At 41.2% G+C, this 22,122-nt stretch overlaps 1 protein-coding gene across 1 annotated transcript in view; it reads right to left on the bottom strand.

Annotated features, from left to right (window-relative positions):
- The window catches only part of ATP2C1 (ATPase secretory pathway Ca2+ transporting 1), a 115,845-nt gene extending 94,589 nt beyond the window's left edge, over positions 1 to 21,256 (bottom strand). The window contains exon 1 of the mRNA XM_065876302.1: positions 21,068 to 21,256. Coding sequence (XP_065732374.1) covers positions 21,068 to 21,175 — 108 coding nt within the window. The 5' untranslated portion in view covers positions 21,176 to 21,256. The remainder of the gene's footprint in view (positions 1 to 21,067) is intronic.
- Positions 21,257 to 22,122: the final 866 nt, after the last annotated feature.

Here is a 22,122-nt window from a genome sequence, read left to right as displayed (position 1 = left end):
ATGTAACTAAATAAATAAATGAAAATAATTTCTACAAGGATCCTTCAATGTCTCAGAGTTTTCTGAAAGAATAAAGAATGTGTTGTGCTAAATTTCTGTTATTTCCTCTTGGGAGACACAAGTTTAGGTCAGTAACTTGATGAAATGATCAAAAGTCAAGCCAAAAGACCTCCCTTTACCAAGAAATCATCATTAACAGGAATATTAAAGACATAATTCCAATTCACACATTCTCTAACATCTGATGCAGGAAGAAAGAGATTGAAGTTGAATTAGATGCCCAGTTACAACCATCTTAAAATGATGTTTCTGACCCCTGCTATTACTGTCTTTCTCTATCCATAACCTATGATAGCCTTGTAACATTTCATTCAATTTTTTTCTAAATGTATCCAATAAGCTTAGTCTAAACTAATCTAACTGAACACAATTTGAGTAACTCGGCCCTCCTTATCCACAGGTTCTTGTGGCAGATTCAACCAACTGCAGATCAAAAACACTAAAACAAAATTCCAGAAAGTTTCAAAAAGCAAAACTTGAATTTGTTGCATGCTAGCAACTATTTACGTTATTTTTTACAACTATTTATATAGCATTTAGATTGTATTAGGTATTATAAGTAATCTAGAGATGATTTAAAGTGTAAGGGAGGATGTGCACAGGCCATACGTAAATTACTACACCATTCTGTATAAGGGACTTGAGCATCCTCAGATTTTGATATCCGTGGGGTTCCTGGAACCAATCCCCTGATACTAAGGAATGACTGTAATTCTAAGATGTATACCTTTGTCAATATTAACTTAAAACCTTGAAGACAGAAGACATATTAACCAACGCATATAAATACCAGCCATAAAAAGGAAATTGCATTGATGGCCTGACATTTTTTTTTTCTGAGAAATCCTTTCCTGTATGAAATGATGGCATTAACCTAGAGTTCATCCAACCAGTTTTTACTTTACCGCCTTTTACTAACACTTGTCCATATGAAAACTGTAAAAATAATCTTGTCACAACTGATGCCTGAAATCACTATAAAAAGAACCTGTTATTTAACAAAGTAAACATGGGAGGAACTTTTGAACTTACAAAGAGATCTTTAAGATGTTACATGTAACAATGGTGTAATTTAAAATTTTCCCAGCTAACTTTACCATCAAGCTAAGGTGTTCTTTCCAGATTTAAAACAAAAATTAACCTTGTTAATAAACAGATTACGGTTAACCAAGATCTCAAAAGAAAATCAGCCTTGAGCTCCAAGGGGAATGTTCCCTAGGAGACTATTCTGATTGATACTGCTTCAGTTAACAGAGTTGAGTTCTAATGACATTAAATGAATAATAAAAACATTAAGACAAATCATGTATTTAGGACTAAACTGTCAGGAGACTACTACTTACAAATATTCTCTGCAGCATCCTTCCTCTGGGTTAAATTACTACAGTTTATCAAACGCTATCATATAATCTTTTAGTTTCAACTCTTTTCTAGAAATACTGATTAAGAATATTATTTTATCAACAAAACTGCAAACATTATAAATTATATTTTCCACACCTAAAGATATAAAATATTTTTATAACCTGGTTTCTTATTTTTAGTTAAAGAAATACAATTAATATGGTTTCTCATCCCTTTTTCCTTACAGTTCCTCCAACTATCCTAACACAATCTTTTCTTAACATATTTCTAGTGACTAACAATTTGAACTTGAGTAATAAACTATTTTAAAAAGTAAAGTGTAGGGGCTTCCCTGGTGGCGCAGTGGTTGAGAGTCTGCCTGCCGATGCAGGGGACACGGGTTCGTGCCCTGGTCCGGGAAGATCCCACATGCCACGGAGCGGCTGGGCCCGTGAGCCATGGCCGCTGAGCCTGCGTGTCCGGAGCCTGTGCTCCGCAACGGGAGAGGCCACAACAGTGAGAGGCCCGCGTACCGCAAAAATAAATAAATAAATAAGTAAAGTGTAAAGAAACGTACTATCATTTTCAAACGCTATCCAAAATGATCAGGGGAATTTATTCTAGATGGATTAGCCATCCCTCTAACCTTAAATTAAGCATGTCCTAAAATCTTGAAGATCATTATATTTCTATATTTAAGGCTATGTTAAATAGTTTCATGTGCATTAAATTTATAGTGTTTTTTCTATGAAACAGACCAAATTTATTCCAAAGAAAAAAGTCCATTACTGGGAAGGAGAAATTATTTGCAAATTTCTCCAGCTAGAAATATCTTTTCTAATAAGCGGCTATCCCTTTAAACATACAAATGATTAATTTTTAAAACATCAGATAAAGAGCCATTTACTTGTGCATCTCCAATTCCTAAATGGTATCTGTTTAGATCTGTGATAAACATGCAAAAAGGAGTTCCAAAGGATGTGGATAAAATCCTAACCCATGAATGGAAGTCTAGAACCAGTCCCTGAAATTCCAGGAAACTAATACTTCAGATACTTCTAGTGACTGACTCTGAGTATTCATGATGCATCCTGGAGGCTAAGGCTAAAAACTGATCAAGGTTTGCCAAGAAAGTTTAAATGGGCCATGGGTGAAAGGTCCAGAAGAAATGAAACTGAAGTACCAAAAGAAATTAAGCACCGTGGCTGAAAGGAGCCACACGGATGAAGTTGCAGACACGGCACACTCCCTAAGGACCTCCAGTCTCCCGCTCCCAAGGCTACTAGCAATTCCATCCTATGCACACCTAGAGGCAGGCGGAACTCACCTACACACCAACTGAAGGAGTCTCTGTTTCTGGGGAACAGCAGCAATCACTCAGTCACTCAGCAGGCTAACTGTGTATCAACCATCCTTCTCAGGCACTTTATTACATACCAGGCTTCATTCTTTCCTCACACCCACCCTCCAAAAGAGGCCATTATCCCATTTCCAGATGGGAAAACTCAGCAGCTAAAAAAGCTGAGAAACACAGTAACGCATGAGATATTCACGAGAGGAAAAAAATTACCTATTCGGATTCAAATCCAAGCCTGTCTCTTTCTACACTGTCCTCTGGTTTGTTGGTAGAGCCCCAACATCTCTGCGGGCTTAAAGCCTTACACTATAGAAAATTCTGCACTTAAATCCACCCACTCCCTAACAACGAAAACTTCACACACAGCATTTTGGCCACTACTGTACCCCCTTTCAACATTCAATGTCATGGGCTTCCCTGGTGGCGCAGTGGTTAAGAATCTGCCTCCCAATGCAGGAGACACGGCTTCAAGCCCTGGTCCGGGAAGATCCCACACGCCACAGAGCAACTAAGCCCGTGCAGCACAACTACTGAGCCTGCGCTCTAGAGCCCAGGAGCCTCAGCTACTGAAGCCCCTGCGCCTAGAGCCCGCGCTCCGCAACAAGAGAAGCCACCGCAATGAAGAGAAGCCACTGCAACGAAGAGGAGCCCCCGCTCACTGCAACTAGAGAAAAGCCCGCGCGCAGCAACAAAGACCCAATGCAGCCCTAAATAAATAAATAAATAAATAAATAAATAAATAATTTTATTAACCAAAAAAACATTCAATGTCATAACAACATTAATGGCAGGTGGCATATTAGTACGCACACACTGGGCCAGGCTATTTACAATTAACATTTATTGAGCATTACTATATATGCCAGATACTATTCTAAATGCTAACAACCTAAATGCTACTAATAAGGTAGGTTCTATCAATATCTTTATTTCACAGATAAAGAAATTGAAGCACAAAATGCTTTACTAATGTGCGCAAGGCCAAATGATGGTAGGTGGGGATCCAGCATTCAAATCAAGTTGCCTGGTTCCACAGTGCATGCTCTTAAATGCTAGCCATCCTCCCTTCCAAGAGAATTTACAGAGTTTCTCATTTAACCCTCCTAACTATGTAAGCCAAGTATTACCAATCCCGATTTATAGATGAGGAAACAGAGGCTTAGAAAGGTTAATTTGCTTAAAATCACACAACTTTTGGTGGTTAAGGTATCATTCCAGTCTGTTTTTGTTTCACACCCCTAAGACGTTACTATATCTCATATAAAAGAGAATACTAACTGTAAAAAGGAAAGCGACAGTATTCTGTGTATTTCAAAATGGCCAATTGGTTTTGAAAATTTCTAGGCTATATACAAGTTCTTAAAAATGTTTAAGAAAAGAAAAAGAGGTGTTATGGTAATGAGAAACTGACCAAAATGGCCTCGATCATTAATAGGCGGAAAACCTCCACTAGTTTTTAAGAATTGTATAATCTTTTACTATGAGGCCAAATCATTATTTGGCCATAGAGTACAGAGACTCAGACACAAGCGTGCACCATGCTCCCATCTCACAACCACTCCCTACCACCTGAACAGACAATGAGAGCCAGCTTTATTAGTCATGCTCCTTTTCCTAAGAGATCAAGAAACAGAAAAGCAACATCTAACAATCCACTGACTTTAGGCTACACTCTTAAATCTGGTAACATTCTAAAAGCAGAAGCTCAAGTTTAACATGCTATTTAAGATTCAACTACCAAGAAACAGGTATATGAATGCATTTAATATTCTTTGTCTCTTGTACAGAAAGGATCTGCCTTCCTTAAATCTATAAACTAAAAGACAAAATGGGAAAAAACCTCAGAAAACTGATTTTCCATACCACCAGACAAAAATTATTGCTTTCGAATGCTGTTTCTAAAGATCCAGTTAGACAGTAAAAGTCCGCTGCAGTTATATACATGAGTATTTCAGAAAATGTCTTCCACAAATTATCCATCGAGAATAAAATTAAGCAAGATAATCATGCCTTTCATCATATTTCCCTCACATCCCAGACGTCTCAGATAGCAAAATAGATTATTGCATATAAGAAAAGTCTATTTTAAAATAACTAGTCCTACTTAGAACAATCAAGCTTACATTTTCAACAACAGAAAAACAAATTAGAAAGCAGCCAGCAAGCCCAACTGCAGCTCCTTTGTACCAGATATAGATTTTAAAAACCAAAGATACATGAAAACAAAATGTAATTTGTAAATACCTTCCATAGCAACTTACAGCCCCACTCAAAAAAAAAAAGGAATAAATGAAAAGATTATCACACAGAAGTCAGTCCAAAGAATAAGTGTGCTTGTTTCAGGAGAGGAAAACATTGATTCCGAGTTGTTCAATGCTTTTAGAAAATAATCAGTGTATGAAAAGCATTAAATATTTTATAAGACCAAAGGAATCAAGTAACATGTGAATGATAATCCAGTGCACTTGCAGCATACAGTGGACAAACAGGTTCCACTGTCAACCTCCCAAAGCATGTTTTGAAATGAGGAGGAACTTTAAGAAATCACCTCATAATATTTCGTTAAAATCAGAATTGACTTTTGTGAACTGAAAAGCAACGAATTGTTTCCCCAAAGCTGCATTTAATAAAAAATCGTTTTCTTTCTTATAAACGAATCCAGTTACACCAAATCAAGGCTTGATATGCAAATACACAGGGATGCAATGCAGAGCCTTCCCTCCCCATTTCCACTTCCCCTGGAGTGATTCCTCTCTCAGAGACTATGGAGACATGCAGATGCCATATGAAATGAAAACTTCCTTTCCACCCCCTAAGCTAAAGAAGCAGGTTCCTCGGGAAAGCAGAATCAAGCTCAGTCACCCTACAGAACCTTAATTTCCGAAACGCCCTATGTTACCAAAAAAAAAGCCAGATATCCTAGGAAAGCAATTCCTTGGACACTTCACAATCAAAGGAAAAAATAAAATCAGAGAATTAAAAAGGTGGCGAAAGACAGACAACTTAAAAGCCAACCACCACACCCTCAACTCCGCGCTGCAACCCGCCTGCCGGGGGCCTTTACCTTCATCTTCCATCGAAACTGCACTTGGGTTGATGGCTACAAAGTCTTTAGTGTCAGCCACGGCCACACTGGGAAGAGAGGAGAGGAGGACAAGAGAGGCCCCCGGAATCCCAGGCCGTCACCCCCGCTCCCGGCCACGCGACCCGCGGCTGCGCCCACCACCCCTAACAGCAGCATCTGCAAGAGAAACCGGAGAAGCGGCGCTGACGGGTGCGGGAAGGGACGGCCGCCCACCGCCCCCCAGGCCCCGCGCCCGCCCCCTGGCTGCCCGCATCCCCCCACTCACGCCGGCGGGGCGGGGCAGCGCCCCGGAGACGCCCCCAGCCGGGTACCCCGGACGCCCCCAGGACCTGGAAGTTTCTAGAAACGGGGGACACGAGGTAATCCGGGCGACCCCCAAAGCCCCAGACCCCTTTTCTGGGCTGCGGGGGACTCACCCGCGGGCTCGCGGGAGCGGCTCGCCAAGCGGCGGCGCCGGACGAGCGCCCCTCCCGGCGTGGGGGCGGCAACCGGGAAGGCGGGCGGGGCGGGAAGGGCAGCAGGTGAGGGGACTGGCCTCGGGCGGCCCGGCGGCTCGGTGCGGCAGTGCTGGTCTGCTCCCGCCTCCACCTCCTGGGCTCCGCCCTCCCCACCGCCCGCCGCCCCAGCGCGCCCCGCACCCCGGGCCCGCCCCGCACCCCCGGGGCCAGGCGGACCGAGCTTTGTCGCCACCACTTCCGCCGCGAGGGGCGCGCGCGCAGGCGCACTTGCACGCCCGGGCACGGACGGCGGAAATGAGCGGAGCCCGACCGAGCGCCCCGTGGGGCTTTGGCCGGGGGCGGTAGCCCCGGCCCCACCTGCCCTGCGGCGGACCCTTGGCCACCCCGGAGACGTGCCCGGCGTTTCTACGCTCCCGCGGGCGCAAGCGTGAGAGAACTGCCAGCTTCCCCGCGCCGGCCGCGCGTCCTCAGGAAGCAGCCGCTAGCCCGGACCGAACGGGCAGGCGCAGCCATGTTCTGGGCCCACGAGGTGTCTGAGCGCCCCGACGATGCAGCGGGAAGCCGCTCCCGCTGGGCGGCCGTCACAATCTGGGCAGGTGACGCGGGGCCCCCGCTGCCTCACTTGCAAGCCAGTCACGGCTACTTGGCGCTGACTGCGGAGCGGGGCCCCGCGGGGCCACTTCCCAAAGTTCCATCCCGGTGGGGGTTTGCCTCAGCGCCCGCGTGCAAAGAGAGCCAAGAGCTCCGAGAGATCAGGGGAGGGCTTCGCATGCGTTCAAGTGTGCAACCAGAGGGGCTGGAACAATTAAAAGCCTCGCGTCCCCAGATGGAAGCTGAAGAACGGGCATTACCTTCAGCCGCAGGTTCTTTTTTGCCTCTTGAATTTTTCACTTGCTCAGCACCTAACCCAGACCCCCAACAGGTCACTTTTGATAGACGATTGAGTTTAATAATCCTTGTCAAGCCAGATACAGCAGACGTTGAACCTAAGTCGTCGCGCACCCAGATCCACTAGAGGGCAGGTCTACACCTGCTGAGTTCCAGCGCATCCTGCAAAGAACTCAGGGGACAGGATAACAAACGGACCGGGTTACCTGTTCTGTTTGGCCCAGGTTAAGTGGAACTAGTCTAGGATCAAAAATCCTGGGCAGGTTTCTTGATTGAAGAAACATTGAGATTTTATTAGGCAAGGTCACTTTTTTAAATTTCAGAAGTGAAACCATAAAAGTCAAGATGAAACATTTCGAGTCTTGGAGTTACTATGTATATGACCACCTTTGGCTTGCATGCCTAATGATTTTTGTCCACTTAGTGGTGATACACCTAAGGCTATGATTGGTGCAACAGTGAATGTGCTATCTCTTGCCCAGTGCTGTAATCAATTTGTAATGATTATTACTATACTTACTGGACCTTGACACCACCACAGCATCACATTAAAAACACAAGCAAGCCTCTAAAGTAAGAAATGTATAGACATAGACGTTATTTGTTATTAACATATGATCTTACAAAATAGAGGATAATTTTCTATTGGACTGCTTTAATGAGCTCAAACATTTTATCTTCGGCAACTTTTCAGAATTATCTGTTGTGAACTGCAGTACTCCTGCACTGACACTGAATTCCTAATTACCCACCCCCCAAGATTTATCACTCCATTGCTTATATCTAAAGTAACTTACACTGGAATTTTACTCTTTGGTTGCCTAAATTGTGAAAGCCATTATTCCTATTGCCAAGTCAAAAAAGAAACTGGATAACGCCAGCTTTGTTCAGAAGAATTGTTACTTACTTCATGCATCATCTCACAAATTCCAAGGCACTGGAGCAGCAAAAACCCGTAAAGTATAGCTTTCAACCACTTAGCTGATCCCTAAGCTTCATCAACATATCTCTGCAGAGTGGGCTTCTGTTCTATGCCTGTACCAAGCTAGCCAATATCAGTAGCACCAACTTTGACTTCCTGTGTATATGAAAGGCAGCATTTATTAACAATATTCAAGCCAGAGCAGTGAGAGCCACAAGCTTCAGAAATCTTCCTTCTCCCAGCATTTCCTTCTCTGACCAGCTGACCCACCATGAAACTTTTGTGTAGCAATCTCCACTTCCTCATCTCGGGGAAGGAGGACTAAAATATAGGTACACTGCATTACATACACATACAAACATATATGTGTGTACCCACATTCACATATATACATACATATATATTAAGAGAATATATATATAAATCTGGGCATAACAACTACCCTTTCTCCCTCAAAAGATCGTTGTGAAGATCTGATAAAATGAAGACAGGTTGTGGATTATAAGCTCTATAAAAGTTTAAGATTATCATACGGAGAAATAAGCAAAAGTATGGACTGTTATGAGGTAGAATGAGATTGATGGCAACGAAATGTATTATGTTCAAGTTTCCTCTCAATTCTTTAGAAATCAGTGCTCTAAAAATCTTTACTCCCATTTTGTTCTGAATATTTAACCTGCAAAATTAAATAGATCTGATGCAAAAAGTGGACACGTGAGCGATAGAGGGGAAATTTGTCAGGCATCTCTGCTTAGGGAAATATTACAAATAGGGAAGATTGAGGAAGGACAGACGTGATGTTCTAATTTTATTTATACTGTGCCTTATTACACAAAGGTTGTGAGGCATCCTGTTTTAATATCAAATTTGATAGCTGGCATTTTTAGAAACCTGGATGATAAAGATATATGTGGCCTTTAGGATTTAAAAATTAACTTAGAAAAGATTATTTTAAATCTTTCCTCAATGTCTTAAAGACTCTTTTAACGTTGTTTTAAGTACCAAAGGTTAATAATTAAGGAATTTTACATAGCTGCTAGAAAGAAAAAACTTGTCATATTTTAAGTGGAATATTCTTTAAAAAGTCATATTTTAAGTGGAATATTCTACGAGCATATAAAGACAATTCTTCATTTTGTAAGTCAACCTACTCCAACAGAACAACAGAAGTATTTTTCTTCTTATAAGATAAGGGACCTGCTACGGGTAAAGTCTGGGGAAATACAGTCTTTTTGCAAGAAGTGTCCTATGAAATGAGTGTCATAACAACCACCTGCCAGAACTGCTATACATCTTCTTGGTTCTATGTCTTAGCAGTACTGGAAGAGTAAAAACTGGAAGCAAGAATAAAAATAAAATGGGCTCAAAAATGAGCAGAAAAAAACAGGAAATTTAAAGTATATTCTTTTTATTTTTAAAGAAGTTGATTCCAAGTATGACTCAGTTTCCCCATTCAAGGGTTCTGAGCATTCAGTGATATTTAGGATCTTTGGTATGTAGTACTACCAATCTTCTGGGTTGGAGATGAGGGCAGGTCAGGAGTGCAGGTGAGTGAGGGTAAGAAAGGGAAGGATGAAAAGTGAGTGTGAGTTCATGTCCAAGAGCCAACTCTGCACTTCATTATTTCCATGGAAAATAGACATAGAATATTACATATACCCCAAGATATGAGATAAAAATGAACCCATTTAGGGCTTCCCTGGTGGCGCAGTGGTTGAGAGTCCACCTGCCAATGCAGGGGACGCGGGATCGTGCCCGGCCCGGGAGGATCCCGCATGCTGTGGAGCGGCTGGGACCGTAAGCCATGGCCGCTGAGCCTGCGCGTCCGGACCCTGTGCTCTGCAACGGCAGAGGCCACAACAGTGAGAGGCCCACATACCGCAAAAAAAAAAAAAAAAAAAAAAAAAAAAAATTTAACCCATTTAAAAGCTATTCTGTCCAGTTTCCAAATTGGCATAATTCATCTCTGGTCCCAAAATATTTTGTCTATAGTAAATATATAAGACCTATCGAATAAATGTGTAATCTAGAAAATGGTCATCATAAAAATAGTCTGTTGTTGAATGAATAAACATAATCCCAACTTTACTTTGCTTCTTGCTTTCTATGATCAAACTAAAACATGAGTTGCTACTTTCCTTTAAAGCAAAGAAAAATTAAGGGATTTTCAAAGGTTTAAAAATGAACTCACATCTCCAAAGCGTTAGCTAGGACAACTTGATCTGAACGGGAATAAGTACTAGTCATTGCAAGAAGTGTTAAATATTGAGCACTGCCCAGAACAGATGAAATTTCAGACTTGGATTTTGAACTCAGGTAACCATTTGAAATTAAAAGATAACAATGTTGAGGTGGCTGCTTCTATGCAAGTAGGAAATTTCAGCTGAGCTTGTGCTTTGGATTTTGATGGCATGCATATCAATGTCTGACAAAGTCAAAAAACTGTAATTCCCAGCACAGTCTTGAGTTATTTCCTTAGGGACCACGGCATCTACTCTTAATTCTTAGACAAGATGACTTAGGTCTTAATGTTAAGACTTCATAATGGCTTTAGATAGTAGGGAGGACATAACAACTATTATACCTTTTTTATATTCCATAATTTAAATCAACAAAATTGTCAGTTGCTGCATCAGTTTAATCAGTAAACAGCTACAAAAGAACTAAAAAGATAACATTTTCAGTTATATTCTTATAGCAAAGACACTTTAATGATTTCTTGCATTACTAAGCATTCTGTCATGCTACTAGGGCTGGGGCAGCTGTGGGCAGGAAATGGTCAATAAGGACCTGTGAAGCTGTAAGTCATCATCACTATCCCCCTGGCTTTAGCAACGACTCTCCATCTTCTGAAGGGCACATGCACTATTCTTGAGAAGGTACAGCAAACCCTGTAAGCTTTGATTTTGAAAATATACGTCATCAAATGATCTACATCAGTAGTTCTCAAACTATGATCCCTGCCACCTTAGTACTTTTTAGAAATGCAGATTTGGGGCTCCACCTCAGACCTACTGAATTAGCAACTCTGCGGGTAGGGCCCTGCATTCTGCAGTTTCGTACCTCAGGTGCTAAACTTTAAGTGCTGATTTACAAGAAACATAAAACTTTCATGTAAAAATATTTTGATTGTGCTTATAGTCCTCAATTCTGAAGAATGATTGAGAGCGTATATCAGAATTTTAAACCTCCTCCAGTGTTCTTAAATCATAAAGGGCTTTGAACTTTGAGTAATCACCTGTTGGCTTAAGACCAGTTATTTTAAAAGACCCAGGGAAAGGGCATTAAGACCATAAAGAGATCATACTTCTCCCCTCTTAAGTGGCTCTGAGCATCACATCCACATAGCCATGCTGGAAGAGAAGAGAACAGAAGTGCAGTGCAGTGGCAGTGGAGCTATGGTTATGTTCCCGGCTATGAAGTCAGCCTTTGTTTTCCTATATCAGCTCAGGACCTTTGGAACAATGCTTCTTTGACCAGGTGTATCAGGCTTTAGCAGCACCAGTTAGATGAAAGAAGAGGGGAAAAAAGCTTCATAAGTAAAAACTGCCATTCTCTTGAAACAGTGTATTCCTAAGAGAAAGTTTCATCCCTCAAAAACAAAACAAGCTGTGTAACATTTCAGAGAGCATAAAAAAAAAATTTTTAAGTGTGTTATACAAAAATTATATGTTGGGGGCTTCCCTGGTGGCGCAGTGGTTGAGAGTCTGCCTGCCGATGCAGGGGACACGGGTTCGTGCCCCAGTCCAGGAAGATCCCACATGCTGCAGAGCGGCTAGGAGCGGCTAGGCCAGTGAGCCATGGCCACTGAGCGTGCGCGTCCGGAGCCTGTGCTCCGCGATGGGAGAGGCCGCAACAGTGAGAGGATCGAGTACCGCAAAAAAAAAAAAAAAAAAAAAAAAAAAAATTATATGTCGGGCAGCGGGTAGTATTTCAACATTAGTGAAATAGGATTTTACACTAATCAATCACTTTAAACAATTTGATTATGCACTCATTATATAAGACCAAAATACTTCTATAATATGCTTTACTTATTTTGAGATGTACATATAGGCCATAGTCCAGTTTAGTAGTAAATATTATAGTAGGGTAAATGGTACAGGACACAATTATAAGGACAGTTACTCATAGAACAAAGGAAGAAGAGTAAGATGAATCAAGAGTTTCCACTAAAAAGAAAATGTACACAAGAAATCTGGGTATTCAAATACATTACCAGTGAGAATAATTCAGTAAAGAAATCCAACATAAAGGTGATTTTACCCAGAGACAAGTTATAGTACCTATGTTATAATTGCTAATAACAGATGAGTTTACAAAAGCTTGATTACATCTCAATGAAATCTTAAAGTCTTTAGTGCTGCTATAATTTTTCGACTGTGTAGTCTTTAACAGCATTAACGTGCTCTTTCTCTCTGTGTGTTAACTGGCCTGCTTGGAAGGATAGTAAATGGTGTATTTAATATTAATTAGACCAATATAGGAGTTTTGAGATCTATTGTATTTGCAAATAATCCCATTACAAATAATGTCTTTTGTAAATATAAATGGGAATGGGGGTGGGGGTTTGAGGGTTTTTTTGTGGGTTTTTTTTGCGGTATGCCGGCCTCTCACTGTTGTGGCCTCTCCTGTTGCAGAGCACAGGCTCCGGACGCGCAGTCTCAGCAGCTATGGCTCATGGGCCCAGCCGCTCCGCGGCATATGGGATCTTCCCCGACCAGGGCACGAATCTGTGTCCCCTGCATCGGCAGGCGGACTCTCAACCACTGCGCCACCAGGGAAGCCCGGACCTTTGAGTTTTAGCAGTACCAGAACATCTTCATCTCCATGGTACTATTTACTATAGAACAAAATACACTGAAAGAATATCCTCTGCTTCATTCAGTGGGTTTGGGAGCTCAAGCTGCTCAGAACAGGATCTCATTCATTACTTTGGAAGCCGCTCTATGGCATGGACTCTTGCATATTGTAGCAAAACACCTTTTTGTTTGTTTTTTGTTTGTTTGTTATACCATTCTTCCAGAGCTGGATTTTCTTGGAAACCAAGGAAAATTAAGTTTCAGGGCCCCTCACTTGCAGATGCCCCTTTTAAGGTCCTAAAATAGACTCTAGCAATGGTCTCATGGTTTGGTAACATTTGCAAAAGATATTTTAACTGCAGTTGATTATAGAGTACTCTTTTTGCTGACTTTTCCCCCTTCACACTTCTCCTATCATGTAGCACTGGAACAGCCAAGAGCAAAATTCTGGATCTGGCTTAAAGGAAGTTGAGATGGGGATATATTTAGATTTTATTTGTATTTAGTGATATATAAAGGTGATTTGTAGTCATGTCTGTGTATGGTTAGGTCAATGCTAGCTGTCCTGGTAGAGAAAGGACATCCAGGAATATTCCCACTACCTACTGTACTAAATCACAAGGCCTAAAATCTTTATATAAATGTGTCCAGTGGTGCCCAGCACCTGAAGTGTATGGCTGGTAAAGGAGAAACAGCCAGAAGCTAGTCTATAGAACTTTTCTAGACTCTAATAAAAACCAAGTATAAATTTACTATGCTAGGAGTATCTGAATTATCTTTCAATTCTCGCTTTAGAAAATATTAGAAAGTCATTTTCACATAAAGTGATGATTAAAGACTCTGAAGTCCAAAAATGTAGGAGGAAGACACCTTAGGATGTATCCTTGAATTAGTAAAAATGCTTATATTTTTTTTAGATTTTGTGATATTTATTGTATTTGTCACCCAAATTTGTAATTTGCTGTGATTTCATTCTAAGTCTTCACTTTGTATCCAATTTAATATTTATAATTTTGTATTCTTTTTCTTAAAAGAAGTTTCCCCAAATTGAATAACCTTCAAACCTTTCAAAAATGTGGATCTCCACCTAAAAGGATTTAAGGTGTCTTTCCTGCACAGTAGTTTATTTTTAAAACCCCCTTTCCTTAATTAATGAGAGAACACACCAAGGAAAAAGGGAGGAAAAGAAGGGATGAGGCAAGGGAAAGAAGGCAAGAAAGGGACCCTACCTATGGGAGGTATCTCAGTATGAGGCAATGAATCAGGCTGTAGAGTCAGACAGGCAAACCTGGAGTTAAAATCTTACTGCCATCACGTATAAGCTATGTACCAAGTTACCTTACATCTTGAAACTTCAGTTTTCTCATCCATGAAGTGGAGATAATACCACCAATTTTGTAAGGTTATTATGAAGATTAACTGACAATGTATATAAAGGACATTGCCAAGCGCCTGGCACATACAAGACATTCAGAAAAAATTTTAAATTCCTTATTCTTGAATGTATAATCCAAGTTGTATTACTTGAAATAACCTTACTAATATGCTGCTTTTAGGATGAATAGGAAAGAGATAATTCCAGCATCTTTCCTGCTCTCTTCACAGCAAATTATGAGCAGCACAACATATGTGGGAAGTTCATTCCTTTTTCTGTTAAGACGTGAAACTATTTGTACGAGGTGAGAAAATATGTCATCTTCCATTCTGAACAAAAGTTAGCAAATAAAATGTTACAGACAAACTGTGTAAGAAATAGGATAGGATAGCAAATTTAGAAATCTGCATAAAAAGCTACGCCGTGGTTCACAAAAAAGGGTTTTACATTTGAGTTAAGGTAGTTAATTATTTCAAAGACAAAGGTTTTGGTGTTCATCCAGTTCATCCTGTGTTTCAAAGACATCTGAGCACAGTAGATTAGGAAAGTTTAGAAGCAGATAACAAGATTAGAGGTAGCTCAGAAGTTAACTCAGGGTCCAGGTGTCTCCCAGGCATGTCTAACAGTTCACAGCTGTGACAATATGGACAAGAAGCGGGGGGTACCTTCAAAAGGGACCGTAATAAGCAGCTAGTTGTCAGCACTAAATGCAGGAAAAAAGAAAGTAAAAGAGGTTTTTTATATTAAGGAAAAAAAAGTGATTAAGATGCCACTTAAATAACCTGAAATTTCTCCACTGAAAATAACCTGAATTTCATCAATGACTGCATAAGTATACTTAGTTATTTACCTTTATACTGGAGAGGGTTATAAAACCTATAAAACTATGGGTACAAGTAGTTCAGTTGTGGATCAGGTGCAGAAAAGCTAGTCCTTGGTGCATAAGCTTTTCACCTGAGGTGTTTTCTGGATGTAGCTATATTTCCCTTCCTTGATGGAGGAATACATGCTACCTGAATCTCCAAAGACATTTGATTCTATCTTCTTTGGCCTTAGATTCTAGAGCAACATGCTCAGATTGTGGAGTATTTACCACTAACTGAATAAAACAAGTGAACTCTAGCTGCTGCATCTGTGCCCGCTCTTTTCCCTAAGGTGTCTGAATCGTCCATCTTTCTATTGCTCACTGCACCAGAATCTTGGGGCTGAAAGGGGTCCTGTGAGTCATCCAGTCTTCTCTTTCAAAATGCAGAAACTGTCATTACAACATCCCCTGAGGAGGGTCACATACCCCGCCCTCTGCAAAAGGTGGCCCATCTCTTTACCTCTCCTTTTTAGAAAGTCCATCCTTATTATTGTATCACAACCTCCCCCTGCAGTTCAGCCCATTAGTTATGGTTATTTCCTCTGGAACCTCCCAAATGCACCTCCATTTTTCTCTACAAATTAGCCCTGTGTGTCTTGTGAAACACACAAAAAACAAATGCATACACAAAAAAATCACCCCTTAAATTTCTTCCTCACAGAGCCTAACATTCAGGATTCCTTCAAACACCTCTGTCTCAGAAGAGCATTCATTACCCCCTAGTCCCCTCACCACTGCCACCTACAGCACCTGGCCCCTGAGAGCTAACTCCACAAACTTGTTCTCAGTGCCTTCCATCCAACAGGTACTTTGCTTATCCTCCAGGACATTCTGGGAATCAAACAGTCCCACAAATAGGTGCACAATTGCTACTGGGATAAGTACAGCAACAGAGAGGCATAAGGTGCCTCCAAAGTACTACTGAGAGAGAGGACCAAGGTGGGAAAGTCAGAAAAGGCTGCCCGCAGTGACCTCATACTGAATTAAGATCAGAAGGAAGAGTAGGTATTAATGAGGGGAGAATAGAGAGGGGTCAGTGGGACAAAGGCCCTGACCAGCATGCGGCAGGGAAGCAGGGAGAGGAGAAGCGTACTGTATTTGGAGTGCAGAGAACAGAGGGAGGCCAGGCAAGCGTGCAGCAGGAGAGCACATCGGGCTGGACTGCACACTGCACAGCGCTCTGTGATGGGGAACTCTTGTCTTTATCCTAAAAACAAGTAGAAGCCAGTGAAAGATCAGAAGCATGGGTCTGGGGAGCTTCATGGTCAGGTTTGTCTCTAGAAGACCCCCGCCCACCCCACACCGCCCCCCCACCAGCTGCAGTGTGAAGAACCCATTAGACAGGACAGCAGTGGCTGGAGAGAGACCAACGAGAAGGCTATCACAGTACTTCGGACAAGAAGGGGGATGGCCTATTGGGCTAGGGTGGCAAGAGGGAGAAGTAGACTGAATGATTGGAGGCATATTTGGGGATAAAATTGAAAGGATTTGCTGATAAATTAGACATTGACCGAGGGAGCAGAAAGTGCCAAAGACGACTTGAGCTCTCTGCCCGAGTAACAGGATGGACGGTGGTGCATTTTCTCAGATAGAGAAGAGGTTTGGGAGAGGGGATGAGTATGAAGAGTGGGTGCCATGAAAGCCATTCATCTTCGCGAAAGCCACCAGTTACAATCCTTGGACATTTACAGGCTATGGAGTGCTGCAGACTGAATGTTTGTGTCCCCCAAGTTCTTATGTTGAAATCCTAACCCCTGGTGTGATGGTATTAGGAGAGGGGCCTTTGGTAGGTGACAGGTCATGAGGACAGAGCCCTCATGAATGGCATTAGTGACCTTGTAAATGAGAAGCCAGAGAGCTCCCTCCTCCCCTTCTGCCACGTGAGGACACAGCCTAGAAGTCAGCACCTGAAACTGGTAAGTGGGTCTCACCAGGCATCAAATCTGCCGGCACCTTGATCTTGGGCTTTCAGCCTCCAGAACTGTGAGAAATAAATTTCTGTTGTTTTTCACCCAGTCTATGATATTTTGTTACAGCATCCCGAACAGATTCAGTCATGAAGAAAACTGTTGGAGACTTCTTTGGTAAATAAACAGCTTTTTTTTTTTTTTTTAATTTCTCCCTTCAGATAGAGGAGACTGTTGCATTTACCATGATAAAATAGGTCAACTTTTATATCATATTTAATAGTCACAAATATTAAGGTTCAGCTTTGTGTTACCACAGCAATTTAACTGTCAATGTTACCTATATATAATCATGCAAATTCCTCCACAGAAATGGGGTAGAATCTCTGCCTTCTCTTAAATTATACAAGGATCATCATTTTCCTTCTGCTTCTAAAGAAATAAAGCTTTTTGTCTACCCAAGCACATGGGGCAAATGCCTCTAGTTTTCCCCTGAGATGTCATTTGAGCATTTCATGACTTTTTTCAGAGGCTTTTAAAAATGGATAACTTTGGTATACTCTCAAGATATAAACAACACACTTACTTTAAGGAGCTAAAAACTCAACATTTCTTAAACCAAGCTGTAGTAAAATTTCTATCATTTTACCTAGAAAGGAAAGCCTGCATCAGCAACCCAACACCCTATGCAGTATTCCAAATCTCAACATAGCTTTTTGGGTGTGTGTAAGGGAAGTCCTTAACTTTTATATTGTTATTCAGAGCAGGTATAAGAGCCAAAATGAAGAACTAAGTTTCTAAGGTTCAAATTAAATCCAAATACGTATTTAACAACCCAGCACTGAGGTTAGCATTCACTGAGAAACAAAGCAAGAAATAAAACTTCAGTGATCCTGTTTGAACTGGAAAACTCTTCTTAAGCCATTGAAGGGAAACTTCAGAACAGCCTCCAAAACAAAATCTGGTTCTAATCCTTAATTAAAGTGTAGCTACTAAACATAACCCCTGACCCCCAAAGACCACTCTCCTCATTTTAAACTATCAGGACAGGTCTTGAGCCAGAAATACCTACTATGACTGCAGTGCATGGTTTTTGCCTCATATTATAAACACTTGAGTACAGCTCTTTCTACTAATTAATAAGACTGTAAGCATCACAGAGGGGTTACACTACACCTGATCCATTTTTACATCTTCATCACCTATAAAAATGCTCCACACACAATATATACGAAAAAATTTGCTTAATCATCAAAGGAATTTCACAAAACAAGATGACAAAGCAGAGCTCTGTTAGGGCAGTATTCAGTCCTGGCTAGGTCAACATTTGTGTCCATATTTATATACAAGGACATCAATGGTAACATGATTGCATTTTCAGATAAGAATATGGAGAGATAATAAAAAAAATTATGTGTATTAATTTTGTTGGAAGATGACATTATACTAGTTCAAAGGTCTAATTCCAAAAATATATCTTTATATATAGCTATTTGTACGTGCCCTCTGGCCCCCAAGACCACTCTCCTCCTTCTGAGCAGATTTACCATTAAATAGGCAAGACATGCCAGGTCAGGTCTTAGATCTTATTTCTTGTTCAGAAAGAAGTTTTCTATTCAAGAGAGAGCAAGGCACCAGATCATCCCAAGTTCTTGTCTATTAATTAGTCATCTTGTACTTTCTGATCCCTCATCTGTGGGACACATGGCAGAAGAGATTTAAGTTGATGAAGCCATAGCAGGGCAGTATAAGCTCTGTTGCTGTCACTAGATTGTTAAGAGATCAAGCATGGCAAAATGGGTACAGTTTAAAGCCAGGCAGACGGGAGTTCAAATTTGCCTTCAGTACTTTCTGGCTGGGTGGCCTTGGGCAAGGCCTCTTACAGTCTCAAAGTCTGCCTTCCCGTACCTTTGTAATGAGGATCCATCCCATGGGAATGTAAGGATTAGAGACAGCCAGTGCAGGTCCTAAAACTATAGGCATTACTAACCTCCTTTCTAACTTTCCAACAAGCTTCCCAAGGTTAGCCATGATTGACTCTGACCTCATTTCTCTAATTCTGTGAGACGTTATGCTGCAGAGCTGTTAACTGGTTTCAGAAAGGAATTGAATGTTATTTTTCTTATTTTGTCCATTAATTTATATAGCAAGTTAAGATATCAGCACAATGCTCATAGCTGTTCCAGATCATCCCAAATGGTTGTCAACTGGGGAGAGGACCACCCATTCAGTCCAAGTCAGAGGATCCTGTTAAACTCTAATAGTCTTTAGTACGAATTTTGTAACGCTTAAAAAATAAACTTGGGCTTCCCTGGTGGCACAGTGGTTGAGAGTCCGCCTACCGATGCAGGGGACAGGATTCGTGCCCCGGTCTGGGAAGATCCCACATGCCGCAGAGCGGCGGGGCCCGTGAGCCATGGCCGCTGGGCCTGCGCGTCCGGAGCCTGTGCTCCGCAATGAGAGAGGCCACAACGGTGAGAGGCCTGCGTACCGCCAAAAAAATAAAAATAAAAATAAACTGTACAAGCAATGTAGCCACATCTCTGAAAATTTATAATACTGAGAAAAGGGGGGGAAAATCACTTAATCCACATTCCACAGTTCCAGCCCCATCATTTTAGCCTCTTCCCCCTCCCTGTTACTCCCTCCCCTCCCCCCATCATGAGGCCTGAAGGAGCCTGTGCCAGCGTGGCCAATCCAGAACAAGCACCTGGGTCTCTGGCTTTCCACCTCAAAAGCAAGCACGCGCTAAGACTTGGAAACCAGGAGATCTCCTTGTAATCTCGACACCTTGACTAAATAAGAGATAATCTGGACCAGCCTAGCTCCCTTAGTGAGCACAGTCTGAATTTCCATCACTTGTAAAATCATTAAAGCACTAAGAGCAGTTTCCCCTCAAACAGTAATAATAATTCTCATTTTCCAAATTATGCATCAACTTTTTGGGAAACCTGTCATTAGAGGATTTTCTGTCTGCCGACCTTTGCTTGCACATCTTGGAAGTGTTTTATTAAGTAGGGCATCTTGTTCAAATACAGGACAGTGCTACTGTCTCCCATGCGGTTTTGCAGTTCTAGTTACAAGCATGATACACACGCAGTTTATGACTCTTTGGGTCTTCAATGTGGCTACACATTTGTCCTTTACCACTGCCATCTTTTTCCTAAGTGAACCACCAGATTTAAGTGAATCAGATACTGCTACTTCTTCTTACAATTTGGTACAATTCAGAAAAGCAGTTTTTAGAAATGCTTTTTTCATAGATTGTAAGGGATAGAATGATATAAATCTCAAAACAATAAAATGAATGCATGGTTTTTAAAAAGAAGTGATCAAACATTTTAGCAGGTTTTTTAATATTTAAACTCCCACTTGCTAGTCTACTACTAGAAATTCTAACTTTTGATTGGCTAAAAAGACTAAAATCAGCAGTGCTCCATCCCCTAATTTCCACGAAAAAAGTGACTAATTACTTCTGAAAGATCTTCACAGCTCATTAGTGATCTGTTTAAGGCTATCATACTTACAGTCTACACAATGATTTTTGTTTGGCAAATCCTGGTGATATTAACATAGCCATAAATATATACAAAAAGACAAGTGTATTTCTAGGGCCTGCTATTATTCTTTGTCGAGACATTAATAGTTTAAAAATTTGTATTTGATGCCTGAGAAAATTTTCAAGGAATCCACACAATTTAACTCTGATAGTTTAGTCCAGCTATTCAGAGGAAAGGAAAGCAAGAGGTTGTTTTGATTTTTTTGTTTGTTTGTTTGTTTTTTAACTGAACTTGAGCTTAATCTCAGGATCCAAATGTTCCAAGTTCAAATAAATCCCCCACATGCCGGCTTGCTCCTTTGCCAAATCTGAACAGCTGAAAGCAAGTGCCGACTTGTGCCTACAAACAGGTAAACTAGCAGAAAATAAATCACCAAGTGACATAAAGGCAACACCCAGAATCCAACCCCCATTAACCTTAAAGGTAATGTAAACAAAATGGTACCTGTTCTTCGTCTTTTTGGTTTCTCAGCATCGATAAATATTTTCTAATTGCATGGAGGGGATATTTTTTGAAATAAGAGAATCTTGACTGAGGCAACAGATTATCCATGGTGAGGAAAGCACGAAGAGCCTTATTTGCCCCTCCCTGTCAGAAACCACATGAAATCTAGAAGCTGCACAATTCCTCAGATGCCTAGAGATTTGCTTGTAGCTTGACCACTTTGCTGCAAACAAAGCAGACCTTCTCCGCGCTGCTTCCTCTTTTGGGTAGAGTTCTCGGTGAAAGCAGACAGCCACGTCCCAACGCCGTCCTAAAAGCATCCAGAAATGCAATGCCCAGAGGGCAGCAGGAGCCAGGAAGAATCCAGGGGCTGGTCCGCCGAATGCAAATTGCTTAGTGGTAGTGGTGCGACTGTCCTATTTCTAGCAACAGCATTCTGTTGAAAGCTATGTTAATATTAGGTAGCTGGTGACTTTCCACACCCACAGACTCTCATGAGGTTTAATCTTAATTCTTCTGACAGCTTTTCTAGCTCTTAAAGAGGACATGACATGTGTTTCTTTCCTGTTTCCTTCCAGAATTCTTATCAGCGTGAGCACACACAGACAACCCTCAGCAACATCTCAGCTCTAAAGTGTTGAATCATTCAGCCTTGAGAAGCATTGTTTCAGGGGATTTCTAAAAAAAATTAACAAATTACTTCACTCTTCATTGTTACCAAGGAGTTCAATGTCAGCACTTAAAAGGGTAGGTTTACACTGTCATGCATTATGCAACATGCCCAGTAACCAGATACTTTACGTCAATTGAACAATAGCTGCAAACAGATTCTGTTCTGAGTTAAAAGGCTTCTCTCCAAGAATCCTTATCGCAAAGTCACAGGCTGAATCCAGGAATATTAAATTTCCCCAGGCTTTATTCTGAGTTTAAGGAAGAAAAAAATGTTATACATGTACTTTCTAACTGCTATAAAAAGGATTCATGCTTTAAAAAACAGAACATGATAAGAGGTCTGTGGTCTTAGAGGACATGAAATCATAAAATTTGAAAGTTCA

This window comes from Phocoena phocoena, chromosome 4, assembly GCF_963924675.1.
Source record: "Phocoena phocoena chromosome 4, mPhoPho1.1, whole genome shotgun sequence".
Taxonomy (NCBI): Eukaryota; Metazoa; Chordata; class Mammalia; order Artiodactyla; family Phocoenidae; genus Phocoena; species Phocoena phocoena.
The sequence above is the reverse complement of the archived record's forward strand: the minus strand, read 5'-3'. Positions and strand labels throughout refer to the sequence as shown.